The sequence below is a fragment of the Corythoichthys intestinalis genome, chromosome 18 (genome assembly GCF_030265065.1).
Source record: "Corythoichthys intestinalis isolate RoL2023-P3 chromosome 18, ASM3026506v1, whole genome shotgun sequence".
NCBI classification, from domain to species: Eukaryota; Metazoa; Chordata; class Actinopteri; order Syngnathiformes; family Syngnathidae; genus Corythoichthys; species Corythoichthys intestinalis.
The window spans coordinates 41,236,654-41,253,877 of NC_080412.1; the positions used below are offsets into that span (position 1 = coordinate 41,236,654).

Here is a 17,224-nt window from a genome sequence, read left to right on the forward strand (position 1 = left end):
TTCACCCCTGGTTTAGATGCATTTTTATGCATTATAAATGATTTATGTCTGAATTTATGGAAGGCTTGGAATGGATTAAGGCATTTACATGGAAAACATGTCTCAACTTACGAAAATTTCAGGTTCCAAAACTACTTCCAGAACCAATTCGTAAGTAGAGGTATCACTGTAGAGCAGACATGTCCAAAGTTCATTTTATCCGGCCTGCAGCCTCTGTCATAAAATCAATAACGTCTGGACCGCACACAGACTTAATTGGTCAGCAGTACTGCTACCAGCTTACACACTAAATGCTGCTCCTCATTTACCCACTAAAAGGCGGCAGCACTCTAAGCAACATTACCCCGTGTGACCCTTTAGTCCCAATATTCTAAGATGGTGACAATCAACAACAACAAAAAAATTGACTGCGATGGCTGACGCTTGAAGGATAGGTGGAAATTGGACTATTTCTTCACTAAAATACGCATTAACTGTGTCTGCCTTATTTGCAAAGAGACAGTCGGTGTTTTTAAAGAGTTCAATGTGAGGCGATATAACTAGGGTTGCTCCGATCATGTTTTTTTGCTCCCGATCCGATCCCAATCGTTTTAGTTTGAGTATCTGCCGATCCAGATATTTCCCGATCCGATTGCTTTTTTTTGCTCAATTCCAATCATTCCCGATAATTTTTCCCGATCATATACATTTTGGCAATGCATTAAGAAAAAAAATGAATAAAACTCGGACAAATATATACATTCAACATACAGTACATAAGTACTGTATTTGTTTATTATGACAATAAATCCTCAAGATGGCATTTACATTATTAACATTCTTTCTGTGAGAGGGATCCACGGATAGAGAGACTTGTAATTCTTAAAGGATAAATGTGACTTTGGTATATTGTGACTAAATATTGCCATCTAGTGTATTTGAGCTTTCAGTAAATGATACTGCAGCCATGGCCAAATGCATGATGGGAAGTGGAACCATGACTGTGCGTAGTGCTATCTATTGATATATCTTCTCTGCGTTGGGAAATAACATAAGGTGTTAAAAGATCAAATGTTACCTTGCTTCCCCACATTGCTTCCCATGATATTTCTAATCGTAGGGAGATTAATTGTAAGGCTTTAGCCAATTAAAAAAAAAAAAAGACTCCAAAGGCTGCCAAATTTCACTCTACTCATTTTACACTGCCTTTTATCTCTCTATATAGGTAAAACGGCGCCATTACAGATTGAGCGCAACAATGCGTGAGTTAGTGATGGGATCTGTCGTTCACTTGAGTAAACGAATCCATTCCGGATCGTTCAGTAAAAAGATTCGTTCAAACGAATCGTTCAACGAATCGTTCGCCCCCCTCATCTCCCTCCCCGCCCAAATGAATCGTTCGGTTAGTGAACGGGAAGTGACGTTGCCGAACGAATCACCAAAGACCGCTTCGCAGTATAACTGAACGGGAAGTGACATTGCTTGGTCCCTCCCTCTCTCTTCCACATTGACCACTCGTCGTAGTTTCAGAAATGAGTGACAGGCGATATCATTCTGCTTTCACAGACAGCCTCGTCTCCCTCCCGCTGCTGCAAAAGCGAGGGAGAACTTCCGCGTCGTCTGTCCTAGTCATGGCTCGTGCTTGCATTTCGATTGAGGACACGGTTAAACATTTTCCTTTTGTGGGGGGAGCGGGGGGTTGGGGTCGGGGGCGCACGGACTTTCTTTAGCATGTTCTTGATCACATTTACAATGCTGCTTGCTACCAGCCAACGCAGCATGCTTGCTGTCACGAAAATAAAAATAAATTGAAAGTTTAATTTCTAAATATGGAACGACCAACACATCAAATTTACATCTCGCTCTGTTGTATTTTTGTTTTTATGCTCATCACTATTATTTTTAGTCACTATTGTTAAAACTATAAGTGTAAATAGCTAGTTGTCGAATGTGCTGCTCTGAAATAAAGACAATACTACATTTTGATATTTGCCAGTTTAATTGCCAATCAGTATCAAGATGATCGTATTGAATTTTTGCACTGGTATTAATAAATAAAATAATCCGGTCAACTCCCCTGTCGTCCCCGCATCTCAGCTCGTCAAATGCTGACGAGAAATGATTGCTTGCTCTTTACGATGTCGCCTTTCTACCCTCATTAGTCTGTTAAGAAAAATGTAGACATATTGCCACATCTCCCGTGTTCGCGTGCGTTGTTTTGGGGCGCTTGAGTAGCGCATGATCAGGACGGATTGACATAATTTGTCAAACCAACCGACACGCTCTGACACGAAAAAAATAAAAATAAAACACTCGGAAAAATTGACATGTATATACAGTTTCATTGCAAATCAGTATTATGGTGATCGTATTGAATTTTTGCACTGGTATTAATAAATAAAATAATCCAGTCAGCTCCCCTGTCGTCCCCGCATCTCAGATCGTCAAATGCCGACGAGAAAATTGTTTGCTCTTTACGATATTGCCTTTCTACTCTCATTAGTCTGATAAGAAAAATGTAGACATATTGCGACATCTCCCGTGTCCATGTGCGTTGTTTTGGGGCGCTTGAGTAGCACATGATGGACGGATTGACATTATTTGTCAAACCAACCAACACCTGACACGAAAAAAAAAATAAAACACTTGAAAAAATGGACATGTATATACCGTTTCATTGCAAATCAGTATTATGGTGATCATACTATATATTCTTTTTTTCTGTGCACATATGAGGTAAATATCGCTGCCATGAAGCCTCCATATAGTGACGGTTCTTTGCCCCCTTCATTGCCGTCACGCGACCGCAGCTCAGCTTTTGCTTGCCTCGTAGCTACCCGTGTTTTAAATTACTGTAAATTTGATAGTATGTCGTAATAGGTAGTCCCGAGTCTGTTGAGAAAAGTAGTACACTAAACCATGCTCGCTAGATTTGTGTGTTGTTTTTGTCTTTTTTAGCTGCATTTGATAGGCTCCACGTTAACAAATATGTGACAAAGTCCTTTCCTTTCATTTTTTGATTCGTTCACCGCATAGTCATTACTGGAAAGTCAAGTTAGCAGCAAGCTAGGTCAGGAGCCGGAGGACCGAGTCACTGAACGGGAAGTGACAAAACTCAGTCTTGCCCCCCTGCCTGCACGCTGGCTGCTTATTGGCCACACGTGGAAGTGAGTGACATACGCCCTGATTCTGTTTCCGGTCCCTCCCCTGCCCGCGATGAGGCTGGCGACCGATTGGTCGTGTGCGATGTCAGAAGACGCTGCCGCTTGCTCAACGCCCTCCCACGCAGTGAACAAGCACCAACTTCATAGAACGAATCAGTGCAGATGGTGATTAGTTCGGTCTCGGTCACCCAAACAATTCGTTCAAAAAGAACGAATCGTTCGCGACCGATACAACACTAGCGTGAGTGGGTCGTGCAGCGCATGTATTAATTGCGTTAAATATTTTAACGTGATACATTTCTTAAAAAATTACTGCCGTTATTGGGATAAATTTGATAACCCTACCTTAAGCCTAAACTAAACACTCTGGGTGAGTGTAACATATTATGTCTGTAACGTTAAATACAATTAGAAAACGATTTAATTAAAAGATATATATATATTAAAAAAGGCATGGCCGATATTTTTTTGCCGATTCCGATACTTTGAAAATGATGTGATCGGACCTCTCTAGATATAACCAAACAAGACACGCTGACATGTACGACAAGATTACAGGGAAGATACGTAGCGAGAAATTGAAGCGAGTTTAACTTTACAGCAGCAATATTTCACAAGAGCCCGAGAGTCGAAATAGAACGCCACAAGGGCTAGTTGCAAGATTGTTGAAATTGTTAATTAAAAAAAAAATAAAGCAAATGTGACACACAGAATGGCTTACTAATATTTGCCTAAATATATTGTTCTACGTGTAGGACATTAGCCGAGGTCGGCCCCCACATTTTTGCCACACCAAATCTGGCCCCCTTTGCAAAAAGTTTGGACACCCCTGCTGTAGAGGGACTCTCCACTTCAAATTTAGGAAGAAATGAAATCCTTTGATCTAAAAAAGAAGACCAGTTGCCTTCTCAGCTTTTTTTTTTGGATGACCTAGTTAACTGGAAAGCTCGACGAACATCAGCGAGGATAGACTCCGGCTCAGGCCTTGATCCTAAGCACGATAAGCAGTATAGAAAACGGAGAAATCATGATCTCATGTTGCCCATGCGCTCGCATCTCATCCAACTGGAAGCATGACCGATAAGGGACGACAACATGACAGCAGATGTTTTCCCAGAGGAAGTGTCCGCTAAGGCCCCCGCGGTCTCCTTCGACCCTGCCAGGGCCATGCAAGTCCCTGCCAGACGCTGGCAGGCAAGCGACATGCAGACTTGTGTTTATCCAAAGCAGCACTCTTTGAAAAATTTCCAGCGCGTCACACCAGCTGCTCCCTGCTGACAACTCTATAATCCCACACCTTGCATTGTGCTTGAAGAAGGCATACGCACAATTCTAGAATGATGGAGGTTGGAAACAAGAACGGCCAATGAGAGGAAGGCTGCACATTCCTGTTCCCATTTGTCAGACAGCTGCGCAGCACGAGCGTGAGGATCCGTCCTCGGCCGACACCCGTGCACCCGCCAACCCCCACCTTCTCTTTAAATTGAATCCACTCCCTAAATATTTCAGTGTTTAGCTCTCTGCCTTCTGCTGCAGTATGCAGCGGGACCATCCTTTCCTCAGCAGTGGTCGAGCAACACTGCAGTCTTGACAGGTTGGTTGGCCAGAGGCAAGAAAACACTGACTTGGCTCTTTTAAGGTCACGCCGTCCTGTTGGGATAGTGTGTTTGTGTTCCTTTTAAAGTTGGAAGATGACACAATGTGACACGACATCACATTAAAGAAATAGGCAAGTTATGAAGGAAACGACATGACTCCGGATATGCTCGGAACAGGCAGATTAAATCTAAACTTTGGAGATGTTAATTAGGGACCGTTTCTGGTAAGGGCGTAGATTTGCATAGAGACGGTAGGGACATGACACTAACGTTTCATGACGCTCAAATTGTTCCTACCAACTTTTAAGCAACCTCATTTGCATTATACAGTGGTACGAAAAAAAAACAACCTTTTAGACTTTCACATTTCTGCATAAAATCACCATCAAATGAGATCTGACCTTTGTCAAAATCACACAGATGAAAATACAGTGTCTGCTTTAAGTAAAACCACCCAAACATTTATAAGTTTTCATATTTTAACTTTTCATTATGCTCAAATTGTTCCAACTTTTAAGCAACCTCATTTGCATTATACAGTTGTACGAAAAAAAAAAACAACCTTTTAGACTTTCACATTTCTGCATAAAATCACCATCAAATGAGATCTGATCTTTGTCAAAATCACACAGATGAAAATACAGTGTCTGCTTTAAGTAAAACCACCCAAACATTTATAAGTTTTCATATTTTAACTTTTCATTATGCTCAAATTGTCCCTACCAACTTTTAAGCAACCTCATTTGCATTATACAGTGGTACGGAAAAAAAATCAACCTTTTAGACTGTCACATTTCTGCATAAAATCACCATCAAATTAGATCTGATCTTTGTCAAAATCACACAGATGAAAATACAGTGTCTGCTTTAAGTAAAACCACCCAAACATTTATAAGTTTTCATATTTTAATGAGGATAGCATGCATAAAAGGACAAAAATGGAAAAATAAGTATGTGAACCCTCTGCCTAAGGGGACTTATAGAGCAATTGAAACCAATTTTTACCAAACGTTTTAAGTCAGGTGTGTGCCCAATCACTGATAAGTGGCTTACAGCTGCTCTGCACACTATAAAACACACACCTGGTAAGAAATGTCTTGATGAGAAGCATTGTCTAATGTCAAAAGAGCTGTCTGAAGACCTGCGCTCAAGAATTGTTGATTAGTATAAAGCTGGAAAAGAAGACAAAACCATCTCTAAAAGTCTGGATGTTCATCAATCGACAGTCAGGGAAGTTGTCTAGAAATGGAGAGAGTTTGGCACTGTTGGTTCTCTCACAAGAAGTGGTCGTCCACCAAAGATGACACCAAGAGTTCAGCGCAGAATACTCAGAGAGGTAAAAAAAAGAACCCTGGAGTGTCTGCTTAAGACTTACAGAAACCACTGGCACAGTCCAATATCTCTGTGCGCACATTAACTATATGTAAAACTACGGCCAAAGATGGTGTTTATGGGAGGACTCCACGGAGGAAGCCACTGCTGTCGAAATTTTTTTTTTAAATTCTTGCTCGCAGTGTTGTTTTCGTCAACAATGACCAAAACGAAAATATTTCGTCGACGAACAATTTTTTCATGACGATAACGAGCTAAAAAGGGATCTTAGGAGACTAAAACTCATCAACACGAATGCCAGTTTTTGTCTGACAAAACGAAAACAAGACGAAAATGCGCCTTAGTTTTCGTCGCATGTTAACAACGCGTGACATTTTATGTGTAGTTAGCCTGCCTGGTGGTGTCACTCATGTGACGTGCTGCAACCCCCATACCTACCCACTAGTCTAGTGTCCTCTCCAGTCTCCCCATTGTTTGTTTTGAGACACACACGGTATTATTTCGTTTTATCTCGGCAAGAGAGAACATGCTATGTTGTTTTAGCCTTAAAAGGTCAGTGCTGAGTGCTAAATGTAACTCATAGCGTTAGTTTAGCATTCACGTCCACGTTAGTATTAGGCTATTGTTAACAGTGATTGTCCTCCTAAACTCTTGGACAACTATTTTTACATACAGTTCGTGGCGTCCAGCCGGGTATAACTAAATAAAAATATTGTAGCAATATTTGCTCTTCTGCCAATGTTCATTGGAAACCTTATTTTTGGAGTAAATCTTTTGAATTTTACAGACGAAAATATTGAGATAACAACGATTAAAACTAGACGACATTAGAGTTTTCATCAACAAAAACTAGATGAAGACAAACATATTTTGAAATGACTAAAATTTGACTAAGACTAATAAGTATTATCATCCAAAAGACGAAAACTAAGACGGGAATTAAAATGGCTGTCAAAAACAACACTGGTTGCTCGTTTAATGTTCGCAAAAAGGCACTTGGACACTCTATAGAAGTTTTGGCTAATACTTTGTGGACTATTGAAACCAAAGTTGAATTGTTTGGGGGTAACACACAACGTCATGTGTGGAGGAAAAATGGAACAGCTCACCAACATTCCCACCGTGAAGCATGGTGGAGGGAGCATCATGATTTGGGGCTGTTTTGCCGCCTAAGGGCCTGGACGACATGCAATCATTAATGGAAGAATGAATTTTTCAGGATGTTTTTGCAGGAAAAACCTGAGTCCAATTAATCTACCAATTAATTAGGTTTATATTCGTGAGAAATGGTTTTATATCATATATTGGTCTTATTAAAGTCCTGTCCCCAGCAAAAAGTGTACATGCAGGTTATGCTGGTATATCGTCCCTACTAATGTTGAGACCAAACCTAAGCCCTTGGTTTCTGGAATGCAGATGAAATTATATTTCTCATCCCTTCGCAGATGCTTACACCCGAGCCGAAGTGGTGTACGTATGGACCAAAGGAGTTGATAATTCCGTGGTGGTGGCGGACGACGGTTCAAGGTTAAACCAGTACGATCTGATGGGGCAGAGTGTGGCTTCTGGAGTGGTACAGTCCAGCACAGGTATATATATATCTCTGGTCTATTCCTGCCTCTTGTTCCACACTCTGAGGCAGCATTTGCACTTGTCTGGTTCAATTAGTCAAAACTAAATTTGGTGTAAGTGCTCAGATTTCGTTTGGAAGAGCATAGAATCAAAAAAGAAGCAGTCTGAATTAATGTTTGGAAAATGTGTGAGTTTTATTTTTTCTGATAGGGAACGTTAGACAAGAAAATAGGCGCATAATGTGTAAAAGTGGCCAATTTTTCATTGCTTTACTTTGACATGGGGACATCTGTCTTACTTATTTGTCATCACTGCACAAGCAACGTTTTCAGGTTGTACTGAAAATGAAACAATTTGATGGCTATGTCAGTGTCAGAAGCACCCATTCATCATTTTACCGAAATGAAAGGCCATGTCCTAGATTTGGAATTTTCCTACTGGCCATTGCAGAGCATTTTAGACCATATCGCTTTTAGTCCAATGATACTGGCAAAAATTGCCACAGCATAAAATACAATAGCCAAGCATCTTTTAATAAGACAACTTAAAATTGAAGAAGTTACTGTGAGTTAACTCCCAGTGAGACGATTCAGAGGCTGACAATTGTGATAGTCACATATGATTGAAACACAAATTGTTTAGTCCGACTAAAGACCAACATGACACTGTTGGTCAATCAACAGTTGCTACTGAAGTGAGAACACCTTTCCGTTTATCAAATGGAATCCCTGTACTGATGACTACACTTATTTATTTATAGATAGTTCTAGTTCATTGCTTCTTTTTTAAGACAAGACACAATGTATTTTTAAGAAACCTCCGTGAAAATGGCCCTCCATCAGACCCAAATTTATATAAAAATGATGTAAATTGTTCGTGCTGCTATCATTTTTAAGATATTTACCATTCTTTTATCGGTCAATCTGAGGTAAAAAAAAAAAAAAAAAAAAAAAAAACTATTTTGACTACAAATGGCTAAAAATTGTGTCAGTTGTCTGTGCTTCGTTTGTGCTGGTTTGTGCTATGAAATGTTTCGTTTTTGTTGCCATCGTTTTTGAAATATTGAGATATTAATTTTGAGTGATGATGTCATGAAGCACCCCATTTATTGCAAAATGAAGCTAAAATGGTGCCATTCGTTGGTGCTGTGAAAAAATCAGTTTGTGCTGCTACCTTTTTATTGATTTTTAAAAAATCATTTTCTATTCGAACTTAGATGCATACAAAACATCTGCCTCACCAAACAGTTGGCAAAATAAGAATGGAAACATACAGACGCAATCAACATGGTTACTTTATTTTTGCAAAATAAAATATAGTTTAAAAAAAAAAAAAAAAAAAAACATATATGCAGTTTAACATGTAAAAACAAAGAAATTTTAACCGGAGGATTTTTGAACTGCTAGTTTCATTGATTTGAGTGTATAGTCTATTTCTGATTGGAAAAATGCAAATATAGGAGGTTTTTCTTTGCAAACTTTTGTTTGTGAGTAAAAGACAAAGTATAAAATTTATGAAATATTCAAAACTATTATCTCTGGGGTAAGTGTAGTAACAAATAATGTCTTTTACATTCAAATTATAGGGACAAGTATAATCATGAAAAAAAAAAAAAAAAAAATTAAAAAGCAGTCCAAAACACAGTCAAAACATAAATGCATTATTGTTCCATTGTCATTTCCACAAAAAGAGCACAAATCATTAATATCAAGAAATTTAGCAAGAGAAATATTCGTTGGATATATTTCATGTAAACTATTTAAATGTACCACCTTTGGTTAATGACGCCGTTTTAGCACACTGAGAGCGAAAAGGCAGAGAAATGCGAATGGACACAGGCATTTATTGGACCACGCCTTTTATCGGCTTAAGGTTTGGCAACTCTTTCATAACAAATATATGTATTGTGGTAAACGACGTGGAGAAGAACGACAGGAGACACGCTTAATTGAACACAACGCAGATCATACTGTATACCATTTGCAGCCACCACTTACAGTCATGGTTGCCCAACTTCCCATCATGCAATTGTGCAGAACAGTTAAGTCACTACAGCATCATTCAGTGGAAGCACAACGAAAACAATATTCCTATCTCTCACAGGATTCAATGTTTTTCTTAACACGCTCAGTTGAACACAACACAGAACATTCTGTATACCATTTGCAGCCACCACTGACAGTCATGGTTGCCCACCTTTCCATCATGCAATTGGGCAGAACAGTTAAGTCGCTTCAACATCATTCAGTGAAAGCAAAACAAAAATAATATTCCTATCTCTAACAGGATTCAATGTTTTTCTTAACACGCTTAATCGAACACAACACAGAGCATACTGTATACCATTTGCAGCCACCACTGACAGTCATGGTTGCCCAACTTCCCATCATGCATTTGGGTGGAACAGTTAGGTTGCTATAGTATCATTTAGTGAAAGCACAACAAACTGGCATTCCCAATCAAAATAGCTATGCAAAATACACATACAACTTACTCAGACTTTGCCTTGGCTAGATCTCTATTTAAAACTCACCATTGACACCTTGTGGTGTATTTCAATCACTACCTTACGTAGTTAAAGACACTAGTACATTTTTTGATTGAAAATTTTACAAATTTTATTAAAACGAAAACATTAAGAGGGGTTTTAATATAAAATTACTATAACTTGTACTCAAATTTATCTTTTAAGAACTACAAGTCTTTCTATCCGTGGATCCTTTTAACAGAAAGAATGTTAATAATAATGCCGTCTTGTGGATTTATTGTTATAATAAACTAATACAGTACTTATGTACAGTATGTTGAATGTTTATGTCAGTCTTGTGTCTTATCTTCAACAATAATTTACAGAAAAATATGGCATATTTTAGAGATGGTTTGAATTGCGATTAATTACGATTAATTTTTTAAGCTGTGATTAAATTGTTTAAAAATTTTAATCGTTTGACAGCCCTAATTTTTATACAATGTTTCGTCTAATGGGGGCCAACTTCACTGAGGTTTTTAAGAAATGTAAATGCCTGCTACTGAAAAGTTTTTAAGTCAAGGTATGACTTCTCCTTTATGCGCCAAAGTGGCATTCTTGACATTGCCATGTACGTTCCACAGGCGAGTACGTGGTGATGACGACCCACTTCCACCTGAAGAGAAAAATTGGCTACTTTGTAATCCAGACCTATCTGCCCTGCATCATGACGGTCATCCTCTCACAGGTGTCCTTCTGGCTCAACAGAGAATCCGTCCCAGCCAGGACTGTCTTTGGTTAGTACATTTGTTTCTTCTTTATTACATTCATACATCCACGAGTAGAATGAAACACAAAAAGGTCAACTAAATTAAAAATGTCGCTGCTTTTAGAGATTAGCATGGACCGCCGCTCGCCAATAGCTGGCGCGTTGTGACTTCCTGGAGTCTTTGCCGGTTGCCTGGCAACTCACTTCTATCGATCTTCCTCATCTGACTCTCGGCACCGAATCCAATCAGCATATTCCTTCCCGGCATATCTCACGTGTCCTCGAACCATTCTCCTTTGAGCATACGTGACATCTTTGAGCTTATCTTTGAATTGCATATTAAAGCCACAATGCGACAAGTTATTTCTATTCTATTCCATTCTGCTCCAATGAGGGCAAAAGAGCTTTAATCAGTTGGGCTGCAGTGAAATTTCAGGCAAAAAGCTCAGTGGTGTTTAAGCTATGAGCGTGTGTATGTGTCGGCGTCGGCGCGCGTGTATCTGTCTGTCACACTCGGTTCTTATGTAACACTGGCCAAAAGGGAAGCTCTTGCTTGCTAGTCTGCAGCATGCTCTGTAACACAGCAGCAGGCGGAATGTCCTTGAGTTACCTCCCACGACACTCCTTTTCCTCTTTTTTTTCCCGTTCCGTTCTTTCTCTCTTTCTCGTCAGTGTTTCCCTTGGCCCACTTTCACTGAAACAATCTGATTTTGCAGCTATTTTGCAACACTTGTGCAGTATTTAAAAACCTAACACTCCCTGGAATGTTCCAGTGTTTGAGAGCGTATTTCTGTGTGTATGTGTCAGCTACCTGTGCCGTCATGTGTGTTGAGGAGAGAGCGAGGGTGGCCCAGATTGGATTTAAACATCCCAAAATATCTAGGTCATTCATGTGGGTGTTCTGCATGTAATCACTGCTGGGTTTTGCGCAGCTGAATTGCAATTGGGCTAACACAGCATACCAAACACCACACATACGTACATATAAACACACATTTAAAACGGCACACTAAATCGGTCATTTGGGTAATTATCATGCATTAACTGAGATGGAAAATAATGAGTGCAATCCTCAAAGAATTTAGTCGAGAAGCCAATCAATAAAGAGACAATTCTGGTTTATTATGTTGTTAAGAGATAATTAGAATTTCAGCGTAAACAGAAATGCTAACTAAGAAGTAATTTCACAACAATTTAATGAGTAAAATCTCAACGTATTAGTCAGTTTTATAAACCGGTCAGTGCAAAATGGCCATCAATGCTTTTGCATCTTTTATCAAATAAACAACCTTTGCACAAATGAATACATGAATATTTAGCAATGTTGAATAAAACATGTTAAAGTGATCCTCTAACTTAAATACATGTAGGCTCTAATAAACCACAATTGTTCTCTTGTACCAAAATATGTTGTTAGAAACACATAAAATGTTAAATCAATGGCAATATTTTATAATATTTAGTCCATATTTTGACCGTTAGTTGGCGCCAAGGTTCGCGAGCTCGCAGTGATGACGTCATTGGTATCTTTCGTGTTCAACAATTGCTTACTGCTGCCTAAACTCGCGAAGTAAAATGCCACGATGTGCTGCTTTTGGATGCAATTTCCAGTCAAATGGAAACGAGGGGAGTGAAGTGAGTGGTCAAGGTGGAATTATTATTTTTAGTGAATAAATGTGCATAAGTGGAAGCTTCTCCCCCTTTTTGGTCCCTGTATGCACGTATCCTACCCACCACGCGTTACAACTGGCGCCCGAACATTTTTCCTGGATCCTCAGTCAAGTAAGGGATCTGTCTATTTTCTGGATCCGACGGTCCCACCGCTTCTGCAATATTGGTTTCGGATCTGTCCATTTTTTTGATTCGTCGGTCCCACAGCTGCTTTTCGGATCAGTCTATTTTGTGGAATCGACAGCCTAATCGCGGTTGCGACATTGCCAAGGTATCGGTCTAGTTCCTGGATCTTCGAGTGAGTAAAAAACGCGGATTTGGATTACTATTGCTATCTTTTTTTGTTGACTGTTCTTCGTGGGAGTTTTCCCCAAATCATACTAAATAATTAAAGCACTATGGCACGCTACAGTGACGTCAGTGACTCTGGCGTGGACCTTACAACAATGTTGGGAGTTCGTCAGGGAACGCGTGTTTGCGTACTGCTGAGCTCCCGAGTGAAGAGTGGTCAAGGTGGAAATATTTTTTTGTGAATAAATGTGCATAAGTGGAAGCTTCTCTCTCCCTTTTTGGTACTTTTATACACGTATCCTAGCTACCACGCGTTACAATGTACAAGACATGGATTACACAAGGTGTGCTCTTTGGCCTGTACTGTAAGCACACGACAGCTCTGGATGCTAACAATCTACATAATCATATTGACATAAGTTTGAAAACGCAATATGCTTACCTTGAATATCTGCTAATAAAACCGGACAGCATACACTCTCGCTCCCAACCGGACTTCCCAACAGGACTCTCTCGCATCACCAGTTTTGCCCAACTTTTGTCTTATCAGGTATTTGCTGCACGCATTTTTCCCTGAAGCTCGTCTTGTGAACAACCTACAGTGCTGTCCTGCTCTTCACTTTTCAGATTTGGTTCAAATAGGAAGGGTAGAACTGACGACATGTTGGGAAAGCTAATGAGTGACATGCTGGAATTTCGGCAACGGGACCAGTGACGTCACGCACTGCGACGTAACAAGAATGGCGACCTATCACTTAAAATAATTTTACAAACTTTATTAAAACAAAAACATTAAGAGGGGTTTTAATATCAAATTATTATAAATCATACTAACATTTATCTTTTAAGAATTACTTGTCTTAAAAACAGAGGATCCCTTTAAAGAGAAACAAAGATACTCGATACGTTTGGAGGTACTAAAAGTACGTAGCAGTTAGGGTTGCCAACTGTCCCTTGAAAACAAGGGCGTAGGTTTTCATAGGGACATAGCACTACCAACTTTTCAGGATGCTCATATCGTCCCCAGAAACTTTTAAGCAACCTTATTTGCATTATATAGTGACTTCAGTTACATAGGTGATTTAGATTGTCTTCCCATATGCTGTAAGGATAAAATAGACCCTCCCATTATTATTAACTGAGTTATTTTCATTATGTTTAGACTTACATTTATCCCTTTTCACTTGCTGAATGAGCCGGTGAATTCTTCCCTCAAACGCACATTTGATTGGCTGATGACTTGACCCCTATTCCCCCCCACTCACACACGCACACAACCCTGACAGATTCACGTCGACAACATGTCGCCTCCTCCGCCCCCTTCGAAGAGGAGGGGTATTAGAATTTTTCGGCCAGCAGCAGCCATTGTAAGTAATGTAAAAAGACGTCAATGTTGTGGAGATGGGGGAAAACCCCACTAATTTTGCTAAAGAAAGTCCAACCTGCATCAGAGTTAGCATAACATTAAACTGTGTGAACCTGCAAAACTACTGCGGTCTGGCCAGCCTCCACAAGGAACAACGAAGTCAACATAGCCGTCCCTCATTTGGATCATTGTTTGCATTATGTGCATTATGGTAATGCAACGCGGTGGCTTCAGAGAGCTATCCATGAATGGGTCCACTTCAGGGGGACATTGACATGAATTTGAACATGAACTGATATGAAAAAAAAAATCTGAAATGAAATCAAACATCAGAATTTCATGAGAGAGCTTTGGTTTGAGTCTTTGTATGGAGTCTAGTATGTCTCAGATGTAGGTGTAGGTTTTTTTTTTTTTTTGGCAGGGGGTTGGTACAGAAGGGTGTGTTCCAATCAGAGGGATTACACTCCTCAGCCTCTCTGGTAAAGTCTATTCAGAGGTGCTGGAGAGGAGTGCCCGTCAGGAAGTCGAATCTCGGATTCAGGAGGAGCAGTGTGGTTTTCGTCCCAGCTGTGGAACAATGGACCAGCTCTACACCCTTTGCAGAGTCCTCAAGGGTTCATGGGGGTTCGCCCAACCGGTCTACATGTGTTTTGTGGATGTGGAGAAGGTGTTCGACCGTGTTCCTCGGTCCTGCAGTGGGTGCTTTGGGAGTACGGGGTATCGTGTCCCCTGGTAAAGGCTGTTCGGTAACTGTACGACCGGTGCCAGAGTTTGGTCTGCATTTCCGGCTGTAAGTCAGATTCGTTCCCAGTGAGGGTTAGACTCTGCCAATTTTGCTCTCTGTCACCGACTCTGTTCTTAACTTTTATGGACAGAATTTCTAGGCTCAGCCGAAGTGTTGAGGGGGTCCGGTTTGGTGGCCTCAGCATTGCATCTCTGATTTTTTTCAGTTGAGGTGGTGCTGTTGGCTTCATCAAGCTATGATCTCTACCTCTCACTGGAGCGGTTCGCAGCCGAGTGTGAAGCGGTTGGGATGAAGATCAGCACCTCCAAATCCGAGACCATGGTCCTCAGTCGGAAAAGGGTGACGTGTCCTCTCTAGGTGGGGATGAGGTCCTGCCCCAAGTGGAGGAGTTCAAGTATCTTAGGGTCTTGTTCATGAATGAGGGTAGGAGAGAGCGGGAGATCGACAGGTGGATCGGTGCAGCGTATGCAGTGATGCGGACTCTGTACATGTCCGTTGTGGTGAAGAGGGAGCTGAGCCAAATGGTTAAAACTCTCAATTTACTCGATTTAACAATGGATCTACATTCCTACCCTCGCCTATGGTCACAAGCTGTGGGTTGTGAATGAAATAAGATCCCGGATACAAGTGGCCGAAATGAGTTTCCTCCGTAGGGGTGTCCGGGCTCTCTCTTAGAGAAGCCTGGTCATCCAGGAGGGACTCAGGGTCGAGCCACTACTCCTCCATGTTGAGAGGAGCCAGCTGAGGTGGCTTGGGCATCTGGTTCGGATGCCTCCTGGACGCCTCCCTAGAGAGGTGTTCTGGGCGTGTCCCACTAGTTGGAGGCCCCAGGTACGACCAGGACATGCTTTAGAGACTGTCTCTCAGCTGGCTTGGGAACGCCTTGGGGTCCCACAGGAGGAGCTGGTTGAAGTGGCTGGGGAGAGAGTAGTCTGGGGTTCCCCACTAAAGTTGCTGCTCCCACGACCTGAACCCGGATTAGGCGGAAGATTATGTATGGATGGATAGATGTTAAATTTAGTCTAGTATTTTTTTTTTGTATTAAAAGGGTCCCATCACGTCATTTTCAAAGTATCGGAATCGGCAAAAAAATATCGGCCATGCCTTTTTATAACACACATATATATATATATATATTTTTTTTTTTTTTCCTTTTTTTTTTTTTTATTAAATCGTTTTCCAATTGTATTTAACGTTACAGACATAATATGTTACACTCATCCAGAGTCTTAGTTCAGGCTTAAGGTAGGGTCACGTTAAAATATTTAACGCTATTAATATATGCGCTGCACGACCCTCTCACTCATTGTCGCGCTCAATCTGTAATGACGCCATTTTACCTACATAGAGAGATAAAAGGCAGCGCAAAATGAGTTGAGTGAATTTTGGCAGCCTTTGGAGTCATTCTTCAATTGGCTAAAACCTTACAATCCCTCTCCCTATGATTAGATTTATCATGGTAAGCAATGTGGGTAAGCAAGGTGACAATTGATATTTGTCTTAACACCTTAAGTTATTTCCCAAAGCAGAGAAGATATATCCATTGGTAGCACGACGCACAGTCATGGTTTTACTTCCCACCATGGTTCCACTTCCCGTCATGCATTGGGGCATGGCTGCAGTATAATTTACTGAAAGCTCAACAAATACACTAGATGGCAATATTTAGTCACAATATACAAAGTCACAAGTCTTTCTATCCGTGGATCCCTCTCACAGAAAGAATGTTAATAATGTAAATGCCATCTTGAGGATTTATTGTCATAATAAACAAATACAGTACTTATGTACTGTATGTTGAATGTACAGTTGTGGTCAAAAGTTTACATACACTTGTGAAGAGCATAATGTCATGGCTCTCTTGAGTTTCCAGTTATTTCTACAACTCTGATTTTTCTCTGATAGAGTGATTGGAACAGATACTTCTTTGTCACAAAAAAAAAACATTCATGAAGTTTGGTTCTTTTATGACTTTATTATGGGTGAACAGAAAAAAGTGATCAAATCTGCTGGGTCAAAAATATACACACAGCAGCATTAATATTTGGTAACATGTCCCTTGGCCATTTTCACTTCAATTAGGCGCTTTTGGTAGCCATCCACAAGCTTCTGGCAAGCTTCTGGTTGAATCTTTGACCACTCCTCTTGACAGAATTGGTGCAGTTCAGTTAAATTTGATGGCTTTCTGACATGGACTTGTTTCTTCAGCATTGTCCACAAGTTCTCAATGGGGTTTAAGTCAGGACTTTGGGAAGGGCATTCGAAAACCT

At 40.4% G+C, this 17,224-nt stretch overlaps 1 protein-coding gene across 4 annotated transcripts in view; it reads left to right on the forward strand.

Annotated features, from left to right (window-relative positions):
* gabra1 (gamma-aminobutyric acid type A receptor subunit alpha1) overlaps window positions 1–17,224 on the forward strand; it is a 91,083-nt gene that overhangs the window by 35,695 nt on the left and 38,164 nt on the right. For all 4 annotated transcript variants that reach the window (XM_057820258.1, XM_057820259.1, XM_057820256.1 and 1 more), the window contains exons 7-8: window positions 7,519–7,662; window positions 10,757–10,909. In XM_057820258.1, the coding sequence (XP_057676241.1) occupies window positions 7,519–7,662; window positions 10,757–10,909 (297 nt within the window). The remainder of the gene's footprint in view (window positions 1–7,518; window positions 7,663–10,756; window positions 10,910–17,224) is intronic.